Source organism: Staurois parvus, unplaced genomic scaffold (assembly GCF_062004578.1).
Source record: "Staurois parvus isolate SC_StPar_1 unplaced genomic scaffold, SC_StPar_1.0 ptg000727l, whole genome shotgun sequence".
NCBI lineage: Eukaryota > Metazoa > Chordata > Amphibia > Anura > Ranidae > Staurois > Staurois parvus.
The window spans coordinates 2,544,367-2,569,105 of NW_028318523.1; the positions used below are offsets into that span (position 1 = coordinate 2,544,367).

Genomic DNA, 24,739 nt, shown 5'->3' on the forward strand with positions numbered 1-24,739 from the left:
TACACACACATATATACAGTAGATATAAAAAGTCTACACACCCCTGTTAAATGTCAGGTTTCTGTACTGTAAATAAATGAGACAAAGATAAATTATTTCAGAACTTTTTCCACCTTTAACGTGACCTATAAACTGTACAACTCAATTGAAAAACAAACTGAAATCTCTTGGGGAGGGGGGGGGGGGTTAGTAAACAAACTAAAATAATGTGATTGCATAAGTGTGCACACCCTTTTATAACTGGGGATGTAGCGGTGTTCAGACTTAAGAAATCACATACAAAAACATGTTAAATAGGAGTCAGTACACATCTGCCATCATTTAAAGTGCCTCTGATTAAACCCAAATAAAGTTCAGCTGTTCTAGTAGATCTTTACTGACATTTTTTTAGTCGCATCCTACAGCAAAAGCCATGGTCCGCAGAGAGCTTCCAAAACATCAGAGGGATCTCATTGTTAAAAGTTATGTTAGGAGAAGGGTACAAAAGAATTTCCAAGGCATTAGATATACTATGGAACACAGTGAAGACAGTCATCAAGTGCAGAAAATATGGCACAACAGTGACATCACCAAGAACTGGACATCCCTCCAAAATTGATGAAAAGACGAGAAGAATACTGGTCTGGAAGGCTGCCAAGAGGCCCACAGCAACATTAAAGGAGCTGCAGGAATATCTAGCAAGCACTGGCTGTGTGGTACATGTGACAACAATCTCCCGTATTCTTCATATGTCTGGGCTATAGGGTAGAATGGCAAAACGGAAGCCTTTTTTTACAAAGAAAAACACCCAAGCCCGGCTAAATTTTGCAAAAGCACATCTGAAGTCTCCCAAAAGCATGTGAGAAAATGTGTTATGGTCTGATGAAACCAAGGTTGAACTTTTGGCCCATAATTCCAAAAGGTATGTTTGGCGCCGAAACAACACTGCACATCACCAAAAGAACACCATACCCACAGTGAAGCATGGTGGTGGCAGCATCATGCTCTGGGGCTGTTTTTCTTCACCTGGAACTGGGGCCTTAGTCAAGGTAGAGGGAATTATGAACAGTTCCAAATACCAGTCTATATTGGCACAAAACCTTCAGGCTTCTGCTAGAAAGCAGAACATGAAGAGGAACTTTATCTTTCAGCATGACAACAACCCAAAGCATACATCCAAATCAACAAAGGAATGGCTTCACCAGAAGAAGATTAAAGTATTGGAATGGCTCTGCCAGAGCCCAGACCTGAATCCGATGGAAAATCTGTGGGGTGATCTGAAGAGGGCTGTGCACAGGAGATGCCCTCACAATCTGACAGATTTGGAGTGTTTTTGCAAGACTGAGTACTGTAATAAAATCAAAAGGAGCTTCAAGTATTAGTTTGCACACTAATGCAACCATATTATTTTAGTTTTTTATTTTTACTTCCCTCCACCTAAAAGATTTCAGTTTGTTGTTCAACTAAGTTGTACAGTTTATAGGTCACATTAAAGGTGGAAAAAGTAGACTTTTTATATTCATTGTAGATATTGTATAGGTAGACAGCACCTGCAGCTATTTATTGGCTTGAACCCATGGGATACTGTCACATTAAAGCAAGCTGCGGCCCAATTAGAAATGACAGGAAAATCCCCTGCAAAAAGCTAGCAATTCAAGTGACATCCTTGACCTAATATGGCCACATGGACAAAGTTTCATCCTTTGAGCCCTAAATTTAGGTTGATCCAAAATATACAGCTAAAAAAAATTTTATAAAGTGAGGTCCAATTTTCTATAACAGAACGAAAAAGTGCTTTCCAGATCCCCAATTCAAATTGGGTGCTCTGTTTCGAAAATTTGGAGACTGCAGAGTGCCAGTTTACTTCCCTTTAAATTTTAGGGGGGCTGTACTGTGGCCAGTGGTAGTAGAAAATGCCCTGGCATCGGTGGGAGTAAACAATGCCATAGGCTTCGTGGTTAAAGGGAGTAAAAAAAATACATAATTGGTCTCAGTGGGAGGAATAGTGCTCCATCTCTGGTGTCAGTGGGAAGAGTAGTACCCAGGGGCGGACTGACCATTCGAGCACTCGGGCAGTGCCCGAGGGCCCGGGGTCAGTAGGGGGTACCTTTTTTATAGGCTTTTTTGAGTGTGGGCAAGGACACAGGGGCCCCATCATCCCCTTTTGCCCAGGGGCCCCATGAGTTGTCAGTCCGCCCCTGGTAGTACCCCATTGTTGGTGTCAGTGGGAGAATAGTGCTCCATCTTTGGTGTCAGTGGAAGCAATAGCGCCTCAAGGGCTGGATAAAGGCATGCAAAGGGCCACATTTGACCCCCAGGCTGCAGTTTGGAGACCTCTGCTCTAGAGTGTTATTTGTAATACAGTAAATATTAAGTTGATAATGTAAATGTATAATGATAAATACAGCTTTTGTCAATTACAAACACACCCAGTCTTTTTTTTTTTTTTTAAGAAATTTGCATTTGGGGTTCCATATTTTCATAAATGTTGCTTGGTGGGTTCCGTATATAATCAACCAAGCAGGCAGAAACCTCAGAGTTAGTACAACTAATCAGGAGATTGTAACAGTTACATATAAAACTGGTGGAGCCAGGAAAAGGAGTGGAACACGATTTTTCATCATGTACTGTATTTCTTCTTCCGTATGTTTTTTTCTGTCCCACTCCTATCGTCAGCTTTATCTAATGTATTCCTTTTGGGTCAGGCTTTATATTATCTAGTATAAAACAGGCTGGATATTTTAGTAATTTAAAGGACAAATTTATCTTCATAAAGAGGAACTAAATGCTCTCAATCAACATTACCTATATTTATTCCTTATGCTGCTAGCCTTAGTAAGAATAGATAAGAAGGTATATCATATTTACTTATTTTAGTTTTTGGTTATTACATTTCTTCAGTTGTTTCCTGGTTTCTGGCCTAGGCCAAAATGATGTCATACATCCCAGGAGTCTTCATGAATATTTTATTTTCTTTCATCTGGAGGAGGGGTTTTCTCAGTTAAGCACACCTTCCTGCCTGCATACCTGAGCTAAGGGCAGATGGATTCCAAAACATAACTGCTACATGGACCATTCTGCCCTTACTCAAGATGACCATGGTTAGAAATGCTGGAGAGGTGTTTTTTAAAGTGATTTCTCAACAAAATTAAAGAGGAGTTCCAGTTGATTTTAAAAAAATAAATAAAAGTCAGCAGCTACAAAAACTGTAGCTGCTGACTTTTAAAGTACAGCCACTTACCTGTCCCAAGATCCAGCGATGTCCTCACCATGGCTGGTTTCACTGTCTGTCTTCTCTCCCCAGCGATGGCATCATTAGTGTGGGCACCCAGCTGCGGCACCTTGCGGCTTCACAGCCGGGTGCCCACTGCGCATGCGAGAGTAGTGCTGCGCTTTATGAACGGCCCCGTAGTTTTCTGGGACCTGTCATGCGACTCAGAAGACTACAGGGAGGGAGGGGGGAGGACAACTTCCACTTCTGATTGCCTAGGCCAGTGGTCGGCAAGCCGCATGCGGCTCTTTACACGCTTTAATGCGGCTCTTGTGTGCCAGGCGCCCGCTCCCCTCCCTCCTCTCGGGCGGCAGGGACTCTGCAGCGTGATCCAAAAAAAAAACAGCCAGGGCAGCGTGCTCAAATGCAATGATTGGCCAGTCTCGCTGCCACTCACATCCTGATAGCCAGTGATTGGCTGTCAGGATGTGTGTAGGCGGGGCAGCGTGACGAACGTGAGAGGAGCTAGGCTCCTCTCACAGTCCGCCCTGAAGGCGCGGGAACACGGCGAGAGGAACGCGCGGAGCAAAGGTAAGTGAATTGACACAGGGGGGACTTGGCTTACTACTTGCTACTTACTTACTACTACTATATGAGGGATGAATTACTATAGGGGGGATGAATTACTATAGGGGGGATGAATTACTATGGGGGATGAATTACTATAGGGGGGATGAATTACTATATGGGGGATGAATTACTATGGGGGACGAATTACTATGGGGGACGAATTACTATGGGGGATGAATTACTATATGGGGGATGAATTACTATGGGGGATGAATTACTATAGGGGGGATGAATTACTATATGGGGGATGAATTACTATATGGGGGATGAATTACTATATGGGGGATGAATTACTATATGGGGGATGAATTACTATATGGGGGATGAATTACTATATGGGGGATGAATTACTATATGGGGGATGAATTACTATATGGGGGATGAATTACTATATGGGGGATGAATTACTATGGGGGATGAATTACTATATGGGGGATGAATTACTATATGGGGGATGAATTACTATGGGGGATGAATTACTATGGGGGATGAATTACTATAAAAACTTATTGAAACTAAAAACAGTGTACCATCCTATGTATTTTCAGTTTTAAAAATGTGGCTCTCAAAATAAATTTCAATCGTGGTTTTGGCGAGATTTGGCTCAGTTGAAAAAAAAAAAAGGTTGCCCACCACTGGCCTAGGCGATCACAGCGGAAGTGGGAGCGGGTACCTGTCAAATTTGGGTACCCGGTCCCCAAAGGGTGCCAATCCTTAACGGGGAGCGGGGCACATTGCATTCAAATGGAACTTCACCTTTTGGGTGGAGCTCCGCTTTAAGCAAGGAGACATGGATGGATGGATGAATTTGCTTTAAATATTACAAATGAATTAAATAGTGTTTTCAGTTTGTGGTGCACAGATACAGTTTAGTTCCACTTTGAAAAAAAAATTCTCAGTACCCATTCCTAGCTGCCTCACTAAGCGGCTATTCCAACACCCCCAGGCAGGTCTGCACTTACTACCTCTGATGATTATGGCCTTTTGCATTGTTGGCCCCAGCACTACTGTCCCATAAACGAATCCATTCCACACTAGCAAAGTCCTATTCAAAAATTATATTAACCCTTCTGCACTACAGAGAGAGTCGATACACTCACCGGCCACTTTATTAGGTCCATCTTGCTAGTGTCAAGAAAATCTCCCGCACGCCATTACACCACCACCATCAGCCTGAACCATTGATACAAGGCAGGATGACTTTATATATATAAATCCTGAAAGGTGTATTTTGCTCACTCTCAGACACCACCGGATTTAAATCATTGCACCTATGTGATCAAACATAATACCATAGTATATTGAAATGGGTGCTGATACTATTAACCCAGTGTAACTTATAAAAAAATGTGATAAATAAACTCAACCACAAATAATAGCGCTACCCTCAAACTAATAATAAATAATAAATGAATAAATAAATCCACCACCACATGGGTGCACAAATTAATAAATCAGTGAAAATTAAACATAAAGAATCCTCAGAGTCTATTCAGAAAAGTCCATACATCAATGAATATGATCCTCAATAAATGAAGCCATGAAGTCTTCCATCACCAGTGTAACCTCCAGTGCTTAAACACCCCATCAAATTGCAAATTATTCACCAGCATATCTTTGTATATCCAACACTCCACAACTGAGCTCCAGCTTATAGATATCCAAAGCACTCCATATAGTACATGTAGATAGAAAGAATACTCGCCATAGTGCAATAACGTTTATAAAAATGTATTCCAACAAACCTCCCATAAAACCGCACTCACAATGAGTAAAAAAAATCAAGCCAGTGATTCTTCTGGTTAGCCAGCGACGTCATCACGCACGCCAACCCACGTGTCTGGACCACGTAATCGAAACAACGCCATCTTGGTTGCAGGCAGGCTGGTGAGACGCTGTGGTGGGAGCTGGTTGCTCTTATGTGATAACGAATGCTTGATTTTTTTACTCATTGTGAGTGCGATTTTATGGGGGGTTTGTTGGAATACATTTTATAAACGTTATTGCACTATGGCGAGTATTCTTTCTATCTACATGTACTATATGGAGTGCTTTGGATATCTATAAGCTGGAGCTCAGTTGTGGAGTGTTGGATATACAAAGATATGCTGGTTATTCACCAGCTTTTGGTGAGTGTGCAATTTGATGGGGTGTTTAAGGACTGGAGGTTACACTGGTGATGGAAGACTTCATGGCTTCATTTACTGAGGATCATATTCATTGATGTATGGACTTTTCTGAGTGGACTCTGAGGATTCTTTGTTTAATTTTCACTGATTTATTAATTTGTTCACACATGTGGTGGTGGATTTATTTATTCATTTATTATTAGTGTGAGGGTAGCGCTATTATTTGTGGTTGAATTTATCACATTTTTTTATAAGTTACAAGGCAGGACGGATCCATGCTTTCATGTTGTTTACGCCAAATTCTGACCCTACCATCTGAATGTTGTAGCAACCAGTCTGCCCATTCTCCTCTGACATCAACAAGGCATTTTCTCACTGGATAATTTCTCTTTTTCGGACCATTCTCTGTAAACCCTAGAGATGGGTGTGTGTGAAAATCCCAGTAGATCAGCAGTTTTTGAGATACTCAGACCAGCCCACCTGGCACCAACAACCATGCCACAGTCAAAGTCCCATAAATTCCCTTTCTTCCCCATTCTGATGCTCAGTTTGTACTTCAGCAAGTCGTCTTCACCACGTCTAGATGCCTAAATGCACTGAGTTGCTGCCGTGTGATTGGCCGATTAGCAATTTGTTGTGTTTGAATAGGTATACGATTGAATAGGTATACCTAATAATGTGGTCAGTGGGTGTATATACAGTATATCTGAAATAAAACATCAATCCAAAATACCCCAAATAGAAAACCAATCAATAATAGTAAATCACCAGCATTGTTTTGTGCTTTTTATAATCAGTTAGTATTTAGACTAGTGCTGTTGTATTGCGGAATTTTTAATTTGCCTTTCCTATAATGTCCTATTCATGTCTATTGGACATTAATGTGAAGGCATCTGGTACCAGACATATTTCTGGCTAGGCTACAGCCGTCAGAGAAGGCAAGTATAGAACTGAGGGGTGTGTGGCACAGGTTAGTGTATGGAGTGGACTAGAGAGGGAGGTTGGTGGGTTTTTTGAAAATGGTGTACGTATCTTAAGGTTTACAGTGGTTGAAAACCCTTACATATACCCAGTAAAGTGCCTCAGGTTATACACAGAGAATAAACAATTCCTTTTATGTTGTACCTGTTTATCTGCAGCCATTTCTTCTGTACAGCCATGTACAGTCCAGAATTTACATAGCATTTCAGAGTTTCAGAAAGCAGGAGGCGGGGAGATAAAGTTACACTCTGCAGAGCTCAGTGGGAGCAGATTGGAGGGAAGGAACACACCCCCTTCACACAGCACACAGTAACAGAGCTGAGGCTGTCAAATCACAGGTTGTGTGCTGAAGGTCCCTCCCCTGTCACTTTGTCTTGGTGTCAAGAAACGTGTTAGAAGTGACTCATGACTGATAGCAGAGGAACGAAGCAGCAACCAGAAATGACCCTTAATGCTCTGCATTGAAACAAGTACACATTATAGAGGGATATGCTTTGTTCATATTTCATGTCTGAGGTTTACAACCACTTTAAGTAAGTAGGTACACCAAGGACAAGTTCACAATGTGGACATCAGTTGCAGAAGTAACCAGTCCCTCTTGTGGTATTCAGTTCTTTTCAGTGCCTATCAACACTTACTATTAATTCAATTAAAAGTAGATTTACCGCATAACTGTAAACTCACACAGGTGTGCAACGCTCCAGCAACTAAAAATACCTTTACGAGGAACAGTTGGGTTTACGAGTACAAAACACAACTATGAATTCGAGATTAAAATCAAATGGAGCTTATAGCCGAACAACAGAAGGATGTGTTGAAGTTGGCACCTGACCACTGTTAATCAAACATTAAAGAAAGAAGAACGATTATATGTTTGTGCCACATGCAGAGGTCAGGCAGAGTTCAGGGTCGCTCAGCTTATTAATACATAAACTATAGTGTACATAACCTTATAGTTTTATATATATATATATATATATATATATATATATACACACACACACACATATATACATACATACACATACTATACTGTATATGGACTATAACTTAATTATATTTGGCGCCAAGAAACTGCTATACACTCATGATACAATTTATTCTACCAGCTGTTATTGAGCATTTTCTCCTCTCCCCTGCAGCTGCCACTGGATGACACAGAGGGGATCACATGACTGGACCAGAGCAGGGAAGAGGAAGAGCACTTAATAACAGCTGGTAATTCCGGGAACGGTGATGTCACCCATAGGCTCCCATGTTCCAGCCATTGTCAAAATTCCCTCTTCTCCCCTGGCTGATACAGGGGAAAGGGAACATGTGACCTGACTGGATTGGGACAAAAATACACTATATTGCCAAATGTATTGGGACACCCCTCCATATTATTGGATTCAGGTGTTCCAATCACCTCCATGGCCACAGGTGTATAAAATCATCACCTAGGCATGAAAGAATGGGTCGCTCTCAGGAGCTCAGTGACTCCAAGCGTGGTCCCGTGATAGGTTGTCACCTGTGCAATAAGTCCATCCGTGACATTTCCTGGCTACTAAATATTCCACACTCAACTGTTAGTGGGATTATAACAAAGTGGAAGCAACTGGGAACAACAGCAACTCAGCCACCAAGTGGTAGGCCACGTCACATGACAGAGCGGGGTCAGCGCATGCTGAAGTGCACAGTGCGCAGAAGTCACCAACTGTCTGCAGAGTCAATAGCTAAAGATCTCCAAACATCATGTGGCCTTCAGATTAGCACAACAACAGTGTGTAGAATGGGTTTCCATGGCCAAGCAGCTGCTTCCAAGCCTTACATCATCAAGAGCAATGCAAAGCATCGGATGCCGTGGTGTAAAGCACGCTGCCACTGGACTCTAGAGCAGGGGAGATGTGTTCACTGGAGTGACCAATCACACTTCTCTGTCTGGCAATCCAATGGACGTGTCTGGGTTTGGTGGTTGCTAAGAGAACGGTACTTGCCTGACTGCATTGTGCCAAGTGTAAAGTTTTGTGGAGGGGGGGATTATGGTGTGGGGTTGTCTTTCAGGGGTTGGGCTTGGCCCCCTAGTTCCAGTGAAGGGAACTCTTCAGGCATGAGCATACCAAAACATTTTGGACAGTTTTATGCTCCCAACTTTATTGGAACAGTTTGGGGGTGGCCCCTTCCTGCTCCAACATGACTGCACACCAGTGCACAAAGCAAGGTCCATAAAAACATGGATGAGCGAGTTTGGGGTGGAGGAACTTGACTGGCCTGCACAGAGTCCTGACCTCAACCCGATAGACCATCTTTGGGATGAATAAGGGCAAAGAATGTGAGCCAGGCCTTCTCGTCTGACATCAGTGCCTGACCTCACAAATGTGCTTCTGGAAGAATGGTCCAACCTTCCCATAGACACCCTCCTAATCCTTGTGGGCAGCCTTCCCAGAAGAGTTGAAGCTGTTATAGCTGCAAAGGATGGGCCAACTCAATATTGAACCCTATGGACTAAGACTGGGATGCCATTAAAAGATCATGTGCATGTAAAGGCAGGCGTCGCAATACTTTTGGCAATATAGTGTGTGTGTGTGCAGGGGCGGACTGACAACTCATGGGGCCCCCGGGCAATAGGGGATCATGGGGCCCGTGTCCTTGCCCAAACTCAAAAAAACCTATGAAAAAGGTACCAGGGGCATCTCATGGGGCCCCCTACTGACCCCGGGCCCTCGGGCAGTGCCCGAGTTTCCAAATGGTCAGTCTGCCCCTGTTTGTGTGTATATATATATATATGTACACACACACGCACATATAAACACACGCACACACTCACCGACCACTTTATTAGGTACACCTGATCAATTGCTTGGTAACACAAAATGCTAATCAGTCAGTCACATGGCAGCAACTCAATGCATTTAAGCTTCTAGACCTGGTGAAGACGACTTGCTGAAGTTCAAACTGATCATCAGAATGGGGAAGAGAAGGGATTTTAGTGACTTTGAACGTGGCATGGTTGTTGGTTCCAGATGGGCTGGTCTGAGTATTGCAAAAACTGCTGATCTACTGGTATTTTTATGCACAACCATCTCTAGGGTTTACACAGAATGGCCCGAAAAAGAGAAAATATCCAGTAAGCGGCAGATGTGTGGATGAAAATGCCTTGTTAAAGTCAGAGTTGAATGGGCAGACTGGTTCGAGATGATAGAAAGGCAACAGTAACTCAAATAAACACTCATTACAACCAAGGTTTGCAGAATACCATCTCTGAATGCACAACAGATCGAACCTTGAAGCAGATTGGAAACAGCAGCAGAAGACCACACCAGGTGCCACTCCTTTACAGCTAAGAACAGGAAATGGAGGCTACAATTCGAACAGGCTCACCAAACTTGGAGAATAGAAGATTGGAAAAACACTTCCTGGTCTGATGAGTCTCAATTTCAGCTGCGACATTCAGATGGTAGGGTCAGAATTTGGCGTAAACAACATGAAAGTATGGATCCAACCTGCCTTGTATCAGCAGTTCTGGCTGGTGGTGGTGTAATGGTGTGGGGGAGATTTTCTTGGCACACTTTGGTCCCCTTAGTATCAATTGAGCATCATTTAAACACCACAGCCTACTTGAGTATTGTTTCTGACCATGTCAATCCCTTTATGACTAAAGTGGCCCCATCTTCTGATGGCTCCTTCCAGCAGGATATTGCACCATGTCACAAAGCTCAAATCATCTCACACTGGTTTCTTGAACATGACAATGAGTTCACTGGACTCCAATGGCCTCCACAGTCACCAGATCTCAATCCAATAGAGCACCCTTGGGATGTGGTAGAATGGGAGATTTGCATCGTAGATGTGCAGCTGAGAAATCTGCAGCAAATGTGTGATGCTATCATGGACCATATCTCTGAGGAAAGTTCCCAACACCTTGTTGAATCTACGCCATGAAGAATTCAGGCAGTTCTGAAGGCAAAAGCTGGTGATTTTGACAGTTTATTGGACCCATTTGGCATAAGTGGATTGTAAAGCTGGAAAGACTTGGAAAGTCATCTGCACCTTTTATAATTGTCCCTGAAGAGCTGGACATTCTCTTGAAATTTTTATTTACTCAATGTGACTTCCAACCTAACCAGTCCACGTTATATACAATGATTGTACAATCAGATTGTAATAGGTGAGCTCACACACTCTTACATATCAGTAGAATTTTATCTAAAATAAGGGAGACGCACATATTGTAATATGTGAGGTCATCTTGGCTCTCGCCATATTGGCAAGCTCAGACTTCGAAAATCGTAATCTAAACTCAATGTAATATAGCACCACTATTACAAATTACCGATTCCCATGATGGGCCCTAATCTGCGACCTAACACTATCTTTGAACCATTATTAAATTTCTGCATAGGCGGCTGCAACACTATTGTAAAGTGAAAAATGTTCATTGTTGGTATTTCAGACTAAGATGTTAGATAAAGTGTACGCAGATAAGAGACAGTCACAGACTGAGGCTTGGCCAAGCCAAGCAGCTGAAATAAAAAATGTTTGGCTGCCTCCAACACAACTCTATCAGAGTCACGTTTAAAAGCTTTTACTTGTGCTCCACATTTATTTCCAGGAAAGATAGATGTGACTGTTCCAGCAAATCACACTCTATTCATTAATTTCCTAAATGCCTCTGTGAACAAAATGAATAAAAGCAATTTAGGGCGGCCTTTGATGGAATCAGTTTAAACAAATTAGGCAAAAGCAAACAAATTAGGCAAAAAACATATATGAGTGAGATTTCTATTGGATTGCAGTAACCATTTTAGTGAGTGCTAAATTGTCTCCCTATTGAAGTCAAAGGGAATGCAAAAGCATGAGCAGCAGGTTGATGCAGCATAGCAAGAGGTTAAAGTGTTACTAAACCCAGGACCCTGCATTCACTATATCTGATCTCCCCGGACCCTGCATTCACTATATCTGGTCTCCCCGGACCCTGCATTCACTATATCTGGTCTCCCCGGACCCTGCATTCACTACATCTGGTCTCCCCGGACCCTACATTCACTATATCTGATCTCCCCGGACCCTGCATTCACTATATCTGGTCTTCCCGGACCCTGCATTCACTATATCTGGTCTCCCCGGACCCTGCATTCACTATATCTGGTCTCCCCGGACCCTGCATTCACTATATCTGGTCTCCCCGGACCCTGCATTCACTATATCTGGTCTCCCCGGACCCTGCATTCACTATATCTGATCTCCCCGGACCCTGCATTCACTATATCTGGTCTCCCCGGACCCTGCATTCACTATATCTGGTCTCCCCGGACCCTGCATTCACTATATCTGGTCTCCCCGGACCCTGCATTCACTATATCTGGTCTCCCCGGACCTTGCATTCACTATATCTGGTCTCCCCGGACCTTGCATTCACTATATCTGGTCTCCCCGGACCCTGCATTCACTACATCTGGTCTCCCCGGACCCTGCATTCACTACATCTGGTCTCCCCGGACCCTACATTCACTATATCTGGTGTCCAAGGACCCTGCATTCACTATATCTGGTCTCCAAGGACCCTGCATTCACTATATCTGGTCTCCAAGGACCCTGCATTCACTATATCTGCTCTCCCCGGACCCTGCATTCACTATATCTGATCTCCCCGGACCCTACATTTACTATATCTGGTCTCCCACAGTACACACTACATGGAACTTCAATTATTTTAGTAAATATAAACTGCTAAATACCTTTTCTCATCAGCAGTTAGAGCAGTCTTGTGACTTATATCAGTGTCCTGCAGAGCACTGGCTAAAGCTTGCAGGAGGAGGAGGAGGAACTGACTGGGGTTATAACCCTCCCTTATGCTATCCAAAATAGAAAAAAAAAACATTTTGCCTATAGTTCTCCTTTAAAATAAGAGTTTAGTTAGGCATTAAAGTGTTCCTAAATCCCGGTCCCTGCATTCACTATATCTGGTCTCCAGCAGTACACAGAAATGCAATTACTTTAGTAAATATAAACTGTTAAATAAATGTTCTCATCAGCAGTTAGAGCAGTCTTGTGACTTATATCAGTGTCCTGCAGAGCACTGGCTAAAGCTTGCAGGAGAAGCTTGCTGATCACAAGCACTCTCCCAAGAAAAAAAAAAAAACAGCCTTTCTAGCAATACGCACCAAACTGAACATGTGCAGACTGACTGCACACAATACGTCTTATCAGGAGATAAGAGAATGATACTGGAAGAAAGGGAGGATCAGAGAAGTCAGGATCAAACAGCATTTTTACACAATGCAGAGGATTAACCCCTTAGGTTCCACAGTGAGTATGACAAGCATGCTTTATTGCATATACAGACTGATTTTACTGTTGTGGGTTTAGTAACACTGAAAAGGGCCCTTTCACACTGATGTATTTTTACCTTGCTAAAAAGTAGCAGAAATGCAAAAAAATGCAGTTAAAATATTTCCCTTTAAATCCTATGGGACTCTCCACACCACTGTGCTGCGGTGCATTTCGAAATGTCCTGCTGCATCTTTGGTGCGTTTTTCAAAACTGCACCAAAAATGCAGCTCCACTTCAAAATGAATGGAAAAAACTAATAAAAAGTAACAAGCAAAAAATGAACCATGGTTGTGCTTTTGGTCTATTTTTGGAGTAGCATTTTCATGTTGCACAGGTGCATGCCAACCGGAAAACTCATCAAAAATGCATAAAAAACACATATGCCTTTTTAAAGGGCAAGTCCACTTTTATGGGAAAAAAAAATATTATATACATACACACACACATATACATATATATATATACACACACATATACATATATACATACATATATATACATATATATACACACATATATATACACATATATATATACATATACACACACACACACACACACACACACACACACACACATATATATATATATATATATATATATATATATATATATATATATACATACATACAGTGGGGATCGAAAGTTTGGGCACCCCAGCTAAAAATGTGCATTAATGTGCATAAAGAAGCCAAGGAAAGATGGAAAAATCTCCAAAAGGCATCAAATTACAGATTAGACATTCTTATAATATGTCAACAAAAGTTAGATTTTATTTCCATCATTTACACTTTCAAAATAACAGAAAACAAAAAAATGGCGTCTGCAAAAGTTTGGGCACCCTGCAGAGTTAATATCTTGTACTGCCCCCTTTGGCAAGTATCACAGCTTGTAAACGCTTTTTGTAGCCAGCCAAGAGTCTTTCAATTCTTGTTTGAGGTATCTTTGCCCATTCTTCCTTACAAAAGTCTTCCAGTTCTTTGAGATTTCTGGGCTGTCTGTCACACACTGCTCTTTTAAGGTCTATCCATAGATTTTCAATTATGTTGAGGTCAGGAGATTGTGAAGGCCATGGCAAAACCTTCAGTTTATGCCTCTTGATGTAATCCACCGTGGATTTCGAGGTGTGTTTAGGATCATTATCCATTTGTAGAAGCCATCCTCTCTTTAGCTTCAGCTTTTTCACAGATGGCATCAAGTTACCATCCAAAATTTGCTGAAATTTTATTGAATCCATTTTTCCTTCTACTCGTGAGATGTTCCCTGTGCCACTGGCTGCAACACAACCCCAAAGCATGATTGATCCAACCCCATGCTTAACAGTTGGACAGAGGTTCTTTTCATTAAATTCTGTGCCCCTTCTTCTCCAAACATACCTTTTCTCATTCCGGCCAAAAAGTTCAATTTTAACCTCATCGGTCCACAGAACTTGTTTCCAAAATGCATCAGGCTTGTCTATATGTTCATTTGCAAAGTTCAAACGATGGTTTTTGTGGTGAGGACGTAGAAGAGGTTTTCTTCTGATGACTCTTCCATGAAGACCATATTTGTACAAGTATCTCTTTATAGTGGAATAGTGTACCACAACTCCAGTGTCTGCCAGATCTTTCTGGAGGGATCGTGCAGTCAAACATGGGTTTTGAATTGTTTTTCTCACAATCCTGCGAGCTGTTCTGTCTGATATTTTTCTTGGTCTTCCAGATCTTGCTTTAACTTCCACTGTTCCTGATGACTGCCATTTCTTAATTACATTCCGAACAGAGGATATTGACATCTGAAAACGCTTTGCTATCTTCTTATAGCCTTCTCCAGCTTTGTGAGCGTCAACTATTTTCAGTTTCAGTTTTCTAGACAACTGCTTAGAAGAACCCATGGTGCTTATTGTTGGGGCAAGGTCAGATGAGTCTGGGCATTTAAAACCTTTGAGATTGACATAACCTAGTCTTCCCAGACGATGATTGAGAAAAATCCATGACACTGGCAGGTCTCAGCTTTGCAAAGGGGGCAGTGCATGCTATAAATTCTGCAGGGTGCCCAAACTTTTGAAGACGCATTTTTTTGTTTTCTGTTATTTTGAAAGTGTAAATGATGGAAATAAAATCTAACTTTTGTTGACATATTATAAGAATGTCTAATCTGTAATTTGATGCCTTTTGGAGATTTTTCCATCTTCCCTTGGCTTCTTTATGCACATTAATACTAATTTTTAGCTGGGGTGCCCAAACTTTCGATCCCCACTGTATATATATCAGGGTGGATAAAAATCAATGATTTTTTTTAAAAAATCAAAAAATCGGATTTTTTTAAATTTAAATCTGATTTTTTTGAATAAAATGCTTTTTGAGGAAAATATATTACCATCCAAAGGTTATTCCATCATGAAATAAAGATTACTTTTTTAATTATGTAGAATAAGGCTGTATATGTTTAATTTTTTTGGTAAATAAATTCCATGAATCCATTCACAATGTCATGCTCTTCCAGAGGTTTTTGTAAGATTATTGGGCAGTTTCTCTGCCTACAAGATATTATCACAGATGCTCGGTTTACTTTTGCAGTTCTCAAAACTGAATTTGCCTCTTCACAGCAAAAATGTTATAACATGAACAGAGTTAAGAAAAAGACCTTCATCCTAACTTCTACAAACCTATGAATACAGAATCAACCCCTTCAGTGCTAAGTTTCAAGAAGTTCAGTGAATAGAATAGAAACAATATTTTTCTGATTGTTTGGAGTGGAATAGATCTGCACAAGAAGAAAGTGAAACTAAGTGTGAGGAGGAGGGGGCTGACAGTCTAAATTTCTTAAAATATATATATTTTGTTTAGCCAAATTAGTTAACAAACATGGATGTTTAAGCAAATCACATATGCTGGAATGTTATTGTTTCAGATGAATAAATCTATTTAAATTGTTATTATTAAGGTAATGATTTCTTTTCTCCTTCCTAAGTACCACAGAAAAGTTGTCCAAATATGAATGATTAACCTATTAAACTGGGGATAAAAAAAACTAATATGAAAAGTTGCTATTCTAAAAATCTTCATCTACTTGCATATTAAAGTTATACCAGCAAGAATTAGTCTTTATGTAGAAAACTAGGATTTAAATCAAGCCTTACTGACTAGTGATTTAAATCAAATCCACCCTGATATATATACACACACACACATATACGCACACACACACACACATATATATATATATATATATACACACACACACACACATATATATATATATATATACACACACACGCACACACATATCTCGTATACAATTGCGACTCAAGTCATATTGTAATAGAATTTTATTAAAAATTATCTTTCCTTTTCAATCTGCAGGGCTGTAGTTTTCTGTAAAATGCAATGCAGTATGGCTACCTGGAGGTGTTCAGAACGCCCCCTGAAAATGTAATTTCCTGCTTGAGTGATTGACTCATTTATTTTCCCAAACATCTGCACTAAGATAAAAGCCAATTTTGTTTTCCTTTTCTTTTCTTTTTGGGGACCCCCTTCCTCTCACTTTTTTCTCTTCTTTTCCATTTCCCCTTTCATGCTCTCTCATGATTTTTCCCTTTTTTGCTGTATTGTAATCATAGGTGGAGCCCCCTCCCACCCCAGTATGCATCATGTGGTTTGTCCTAACTCCGGTTCTGGTTCCCTTTCCTTCCTAAATTTTAAGTGCAGAAATGTTTGTTTGTTTTTTGTTAGTCTGTATTACTTAAACCTCCAATTACTGGATTACATTAAAGCAAACCTTTTTTATGGTTTTTTTTTTTCTAGATTGCTGGTCCAGCCCATCTTCTCACTCCATTCTTGCAAAGGTGAGGAATATCAGCTCCCTTCCAGCAACCTCCTGGGACATCTACGTCATGTATTTCAGGAGACACTGGCACCCATTCACTGCGTCTGGAGGAGGGAGAGCCTGGCATATGTCATAAGGGGGCTGGCTGCCTAAACTCAGAACAGACAGCCAGCACCTGATGACATCATAAAAAAAGATGGTGGTGCAGGACCCAGTGTGTGGCATTTGAGATTACAGCAGCACAATGTTGCATATGCTGATAGGTGAGAATGTGAACTCAGGATATTCCAGAAAACCAGCTAAGAGGGGGTTAGAATCAAAATGAACCCCAGGGGGTAAAGATCCTGTTTAAAGAGACAATGATACCTTACCAATGCACTCCTACTTCTAGCACCCTCCTGCCATTCCTTCTACCTCTGCAGTCATCACAATACCCAAGAATTGTGGGTATGGAGGAGCATTTGACCTCCTTCCATGTGATCATGCTGATATATTGGCCACAGACACCTCATTGGCATTCATACACTTTAAAGGAGAAGTATAGGCAAGGCTATTTTGGCTGTAATTCTCCTGGGGATCACAGGAGTGCAGTTTGTTGTGCACTCATTTGACTCAGTTTCAGTCGACAGAGCCCTCTGCCGGCTGACGTCACTCAACTGGTCAAGGCTCTGAATCTTTACAGTCAGGATCCACCCAGATGCCTGAACCAGCAGCTGGGTCAACCTTTCAGTGAGTCACCAGCTCTCTGCGCACTGATGACTGAGAACTGAGCAATCAGTGGTCTTTGATTGCTCAGTTCTCATTCTTTGAAGCATTGGATCGATGCTGAATCTACCTAGGTGAGTATACTTTTGTTTTTAAACCCAAACTTCTATGGATTTCACAACATATAAGAAGACTGGTCAGGTTTTTCACTAAAAATAGATTTTTAGCCAGGCCAATGATGGGAAAGGGGGAAGGGGGTGTCAGGCTTTAACTTTGTGTAAAGTCAAAACATTTTTTGGGTAAATTGGGAAATTGTAAAGACCCTTGTCAGGGTTATTTTGCCATCCATGTTTTGTCAGGGAGCTTTCCCTTAATTTCCTGTCTCAAAGACACAGAAGAGGAGATTTCTCCAAAGCAAGGACATATCCTCTGTTGGACAACTGGTACCAATTAAAAAATGTAGGTAGAAGTCGTCAGTATAAAAAAAGCCTGTTGGTAGTTCGATTGGCAGGAGCGCCTGATGTGGTTATTCAAAGGGTAGGCAAAAGTCATCTGCTTTAGTAAAACATCCAATTACTTTATTTCACCAAATAAAATGTGTTTGTGGCTTTAAATAGTCAGTTCGTCATCAGTTCAAGGTGATAAAATTGGTGTCTAGTATCAGCTGGTAGTGTGATCAATTTGGGAAATATTTTTTATTGGTCAAGAGGTGCAGTGTAGAGTTTGTGGCAATGACGTAATCTAGGTGGATCCAGGGGTTTTCCTTAGCAATAGTTCAATCACAATGCCTCTCGAGATGTTGCCGTCCACAGGCCAGGAAATCTTCAATTAGCTGTAAGAAGACACAGGAGGGCACAAACTCCTTGTGTATTACCATAACTAAATTTATTGAAGCCACGCATTTCGAAGGAATGGCCTGTTTCCTCAGTGCTCTAATGAAAAGGGGCCAGTCCCCCAAAATGCATTAGCCTCCAACTGTTTGATCCAAGGATGGGTTACACCAGTGGTCGGCAAGCCGCGGCTCGCGAGCCACATGCGGCTCTTTACACGCTTTAATACGGCTCTTGTGTGCCGGGCGCCCGCTCCCCTCCCTCCTCTCGGGCGGCAGGGACTCTGCAGCGTGATCCAAAAAAAAAACAGCCAGGGCAGCGCGCTCAAATGCAATGATTGGCCAGTCTCGCTGCCACTCACATCCTGATAGCCAGTGATTGGCTGTCAGGATGTGTGTAGGCGGGGCAGCGTGACGAACGTGAGAGGAGCTAGGCTCCTCTCACAGTCCGCTCTGAAGACCGGAACGGCGCGGGAACACGACGAGAGGAACGCGTGGAGCAAAGGTAAGTGAATTGACACGGGGGGACTTGGCTTACTACTTGCTACTTACTTACTACTACTATATGAGGGATGAATTAATATGGGGGATGAATTACTATGGGGGATGAATTACTATAGGAGGGATGAATTACTATAGGGGGGAGAATTACTATAGGGGGGAGAATTACTATATGGGGGATGAATTACTATATGGGGGATGAATTACTATGGGGGATGAATTACTATATGGGGGATGAATTACTATATGGGGGATGAATTACTATATGGGGGATGAATTACTATATGGGGGATGAATTACTATGGGGGATGAATTACTATAAAAACTTATTGAAACCTAAAACAGTGTACCATCCTATGTATTTTCAGTTTGAAAAATGTGGCTCTCAAAATAAATTTCAATCGTGGTTTTGGCGAGATTTGGCTCAGTTGAAAAAAAAGGTTGCCCACCACTGGGTTACACCATGTCCGGCTGAAGTTATATTTCTGCTGTTTTCATCCATTTGTGAGTATCCATTTGTCTTGGTGGATTCAATAAATGTATTCATGGCAATGCATGAGTAATTTGCGCCTCCTGTGTGTCTTTTTACATTTTTTGGCTATACTAGGAAATGGTAAAGACCCTTGCCAGAGTTTTTTGCCATTGATATTTTATTAGAGAGTTTTCCCTTCAATTCCTGACTAAGAAGAAAGAGGACATTTCTCCAATGAAGAACATATCCTCTGTTGGACAGCCGATACCAAGACAATTCATAAATTGCGGATTTCAAATCCCTGTGTCTTTGTGACAATAGTCACCAGGGATCAATAGATAGAGTTATCCCCCTAGCAGCGACACAGACAAGAAAAAACAAACAAACAAAGGTTTAGAACCTGTTGGAAGATGTCCAACTGAAGATGCCAGTGGCTGGCAAGGAGCTCCTGCACACCATATTGCTGGAGTGGAGATGAGTATAGTTCTGATCTGAAAAGAAACTTCCACCCTTCTGTTTTATGATCAAAACTAAAAAAAAAGCCAACTTTACACACCTTTAGCAATAATGTCACCCTGTGAAGTAAGTTGCAATAAAAACACACTCCATTAAGAGTTAACTACCATTTTAGTTTCCTGTCTCTTAAAATAAGAAAAAATGGGTGTAACTGTTTTGCAATTTTCTGTAACACCAATGTTATATAACTCCAAAAAAAAAAAAACGGCTGCAGTATAATTAGCTCTGTTTATGTTAAAGTACAGATGAGCCAGGGAGGACCTCGTGGTTTCCTCTTCTAAGAAAACGCACTAATCTTTTTTTTTTCGTTGCAGGCCGATCTGCACACACGAAGGTAAATGGTAAAGAAGAACAAGCCTGTATGTCTACAGAGAGCCTCTTCCTGTATATGGTTGGAGAGTGCTGTGAGGGAAGGGCACAGACTTGAAAGCCATTCCATCTGCTGCCCATTTACTCTGGAGACGACTGAAACAAACTCAGGAAGTGCCAACGAGCTAGAGACGCAAAGGAAAGAACTGAAGAGATTGCCTTGATCTCCGCAGGGTCAGTTGAGGGCCACTGTGTGCCAGGCATCTCACAAGCTTGGATTGGGAGAAAAATACTGGCAAACACAGCTGGTGATGGCTTCAGGCGCTACTGAAACCTCAACACTTGGGAAAGATAAACAACGTAAAGTGCCTGAGCAAGAGGTGCGGAACAAACACAGGATTTATCATGTACTCACATCCCGTAAACTCTCATAACACCTGATAGGTTACCATAACAGTTAAGATGTGCAAACCTTTCATAACAAGTGGCTGCAAAACAATACACATTGTACCAGGTGTTTCTAAAATGAACCTGTGGTCAGGCTATAGACAGTTAAGTGTTTACCTATCCTTGACAAGCAGTAAATGAGCCTCAAAACAAGCACTCACTGACATAGGTAGCTGCAGGCACTGTGGTGTAACTCCTCACTAAAGTCTTGCTCTTTAGTCCACTCAGCTCACTCTGCTCCCCCACCGCATGTGTGTGGGAGTTACATTATTTATGTCTGGCCAATCAAAATGTCTGAGCATCTGTACTTGGAAGATGTTCAAGCAAAGATGCCAGTGGCTGGCAGGGAGCTCCTGCACACCATATTGCTGGAGTGGAGTTGAGTATAGTTCCTGAAAATCTGAAAAGGAACTTCCACCATTTACATTTTTTTTTCTCTTCTCCTACTTGTTTAGCTGGTTATCCTCAAACAACATAATCAAATGCAGAGTAAGTCCTGTATTGTCTAGTGAAATGCCCAGGTCCTGCACCATCTTCTATACTGACATCATCAGGGGGACGGTGTCTCCACAAAGTCCTTGCACTGTGCTCCCTGATGACACACTGCTATGCATGGGCAATGTGCCCAAGATTGCCCATTGCATATGCAGTGTGCTGCATATTGCTCCAAAGCCACCCTGGAAGAAAATGGGGGTGTCAATCTCAACTAGGTGAGAAGCCAGGAAGTGCAGGGCTGGCACCTACCAAAAAGGTTTTAAAAAAAATAAAATTCAGACTGTGTAACAGGGAGGGGGCAAAAATATGCAAAGTATAAAACTAAGGGTGAAGGTAAAGTGTTTCTAAAGGCTTAAAGGTTTTTACCTTAATGCATTCTCTGCATTACGGTAAAAAAAACCCTTCTGTGACCAGGATCCCTCCCAGCCCCCAGATAGTTACCAGAGCCAGATCTTGGTCCAGTGCTGTGCCTGAGAACTCACAGGACAGAGAGACAGCAGCAGGAGACGTTGGATTGACTTCTGTATAACCAGCCTACCCACAGATGGTTCAAATCTTGGCCAGTTCCGCATGGACTGAAAGGATTGGAATACAGTCAGCGGTGGACTGACAATTCATGGGGCCCCCGGGCAATAGGGGATCATGGGGCCCCTGTGTCCTTGCCCAAACTCAAAAAAGCCTATGAAAAAGGTACCAGGGGCATCTCATGGGGCCCCCTACTGACCCCGGGCCCTCGGGCAGTGCCCGAGTTTCCAAATGGTCAATCCGCCCCTGAATACAGTAGATGGATCGATCCATCTATGGCCAGCTTTAGAAACAAGTGAAAGAAACCTTTAATAAAGGTTCCTTTTTAACTCTTTGCCATCAAGCTGGTAATACAGCAAATACAAAACACACTAACTGGGACAGTATGTGGGAAAGGTATTTCTATGAGAGAATGAAGCATACAGTTAATACCTGTATATAACACCATGTTGATGTAGAAACATGAGAGCGGAGGTCACTTCTGCAGCGTAAAACCGTGATCGTGGCTCATCAAATTTACGTGATCGCTGTATTTGAAACATCAAGTCTCCTCCATTTACGTACTCCATGACAAAAAAGAGACGGTCCTAAAACAATAAAAAAAAAGAGAACTTGCGTGTTAGTTTAAAAATATGGTGTTTAAGGAATCACAGAATCAAAGCTATTTATTTATGGTAGCCACATATGCCTTGGCCACATCTAGGGAGGTGACTAACGAATACCCATGAATGCTGGGTTAGTTCAACAATGGAATTTAGGTTAAAAATAGAATTTTAAAAGGACCAGACAAGGCAGAGGCTAAATTGTAACTGGTCAGTGATTCCCCATATAGAAAAGGAAAGCTAGCCATAAATGCCCTTGAGGGCCAGCAATGGTGGCTCCCAGAGTTCTATACCCACAGGTTCCTTTTAAAGCATAAACTTATGAACACTAGAACATGTTCAACACAGTTCTATGTTCCACTTTTTCACTCTAGTATCTAAAAATCATTCTCAGTATTTTGCTCTTAAAGCAACCTATCAGAACAGAAGGCAAAGCACACAGAACTGTACAGAAAACCTCAGAAGGTGCTCATTTCTCACCTCACCATGTTGTCCGGCTCCCCAGCGGTCTACTGGAGCAAAAAAAACCCTGGACTTATGGAAATGGAGTGTTCATGTGCAGCCATCCGCCCTCCAGTGTAGGACTTTGTACCCGAGAACCAAGTATAATTTCATCCTGGGAAAGTCTTTGGTGCATTTATCTGCACTTTACAAAGGGGCTCAGGGACCAGAAACTGGAGCATGATGTTTACCATCATGGTTTTACTTTTCATTGATGTAATAAAAACCTTTTGAAAAAATGTGCCCTGAAAATGGTAAATGTATATATTATTGATTGATGGTGGTGTGCCAACTATCTGTTAACTTCATTTCTGAAGGAACCTTGCCATTTTTGTGGATGATTTCAACTTTAGGACTAATCCCAAACTAATAAGACAGCCCGCAGTTACTTGTCTGTTGGGGATCACCCACTCCCACAGCCCCGATGCATACAGAACTTTCAGTATACCACAAGACGTTTACAGTAAGGCAGGGAAAGAGGAATGCAGAAAGTAAGCGCTGTCCAAACTTCTAAAATATAGCAACTCAAAATTAAGATGCGCACAGATTTCCAAGTTTGGCCACATGGAGCACAAACACAATCATGGCTTGGCTCAAACTAGTCATCTATCGTTCGAACCTTTGAATTCAATTGTACCACCATGGACAAAGTTCATATAATGTATAGAGGAAAGGATCTCTGCTACTCCCAACCAAACCAGATGAATAAATGATAAAGCGCTGCTTCAGCCTACATGTTTGCACCAAACCACACACCCTGATACATATTGCAAATCCCACAGGGGGCTTAGTCATGACTAAGGGGCGAAATGCATCAGTTTGTGTGGTGAAGACATGTAGGCCAAGGCCACTCCACATTGTTTATTTACCTGGGCTTGTCGGGTTTAGCAGAGCTCCTTTCCGCTTTACATTTACTAGCCCTCTGGTTTGATATTAGAATAAGCCTGCACCCCATGTTCTAAGACATAGGGATAAGCTTTCACCTCTACTTGCCAAAAGTAATCTAACAAGTTTCATATAATATTTTATTCGACTGCCATGCCAAATAATATTAATATTTGGAAATACTGGATAATCTGAATTTTTCTATCCAGTATTGATCTTTCATTTATTTTTTTAAAATACTCATTGGTTCCTTTAAACTACTGAGTGTTCATAAGAACGAAAGTTCTATTTCCAAATTAACATTTTCCAAGCAATAGTTAGGATTTTTCTTGGTTGGGAGTTGCATTCACAGTTGAAATTTTGTTCATTCTGATTGAGAAAAATTTTCCATCCATCCCCTTGATTTTTTTTTGGCTCACTATGATCAAAAATGATCGGCAATCTGTCTCCCATTAACTCTTAAAAATCAAAACGAATGTTCTGAAAATGAAAGTTTTCAAACACAATTCTACTGGTTAGTTGGCTAGTTTAAAGGGTAAATTCACCTTTTTCATGAAAAAGGAAAAGGTATTCATCCTCCTTATATCCTGGCCACCCCTCTGTACATAGCGGCTGTAATGTTCATTGCTGCAAGTACCATACATAGCCCTGGAATGACTATCCATCATAATGTTTGCAGAGGCAAGTAATCATTGGTCAGCAAAACCATGTGACTGTGGTAACCAATGAGAAGTGCATCTGAAGTTTCTTCTTTTGGTATGATATTCCAGAAGAAAGAAGTGCTTCCCATTGGTCAGCGTGGTCATGTTGCTGCACTGATCAAAGAGTGCCTCCCATTGCGAGCATTATGATGGATACTCACTCTGGGGCTTTGTATTGTGGCGTACAAGGCATGGAATGCAA

At 41.6% G+C, this 24,739-nt stretch overlaps 1 protein-coding gene across 1 annotated transcript in view; it reads right to left on the reverse strand.

Annotated features, from left to right (window-relative positions):
* PRKCE (protein kinase C epsilon) overlaps positions 1–24,739 on the reverse strand; it is a 532,954-nt gene that overhangs the window by 78,167 nt on the left and 430,048 nt on the right. Inside the window, exon 11 of the mRNA XM_089653921.1 lies at positions 22,281–22,435. Coding sequence (XP_089510047.1) covers positions 22,281–22,435 — 155 coding nt within the window. The remainder of the gene's footprint in view (positions 1–22,280; positions 22,436–24,739) is intronic.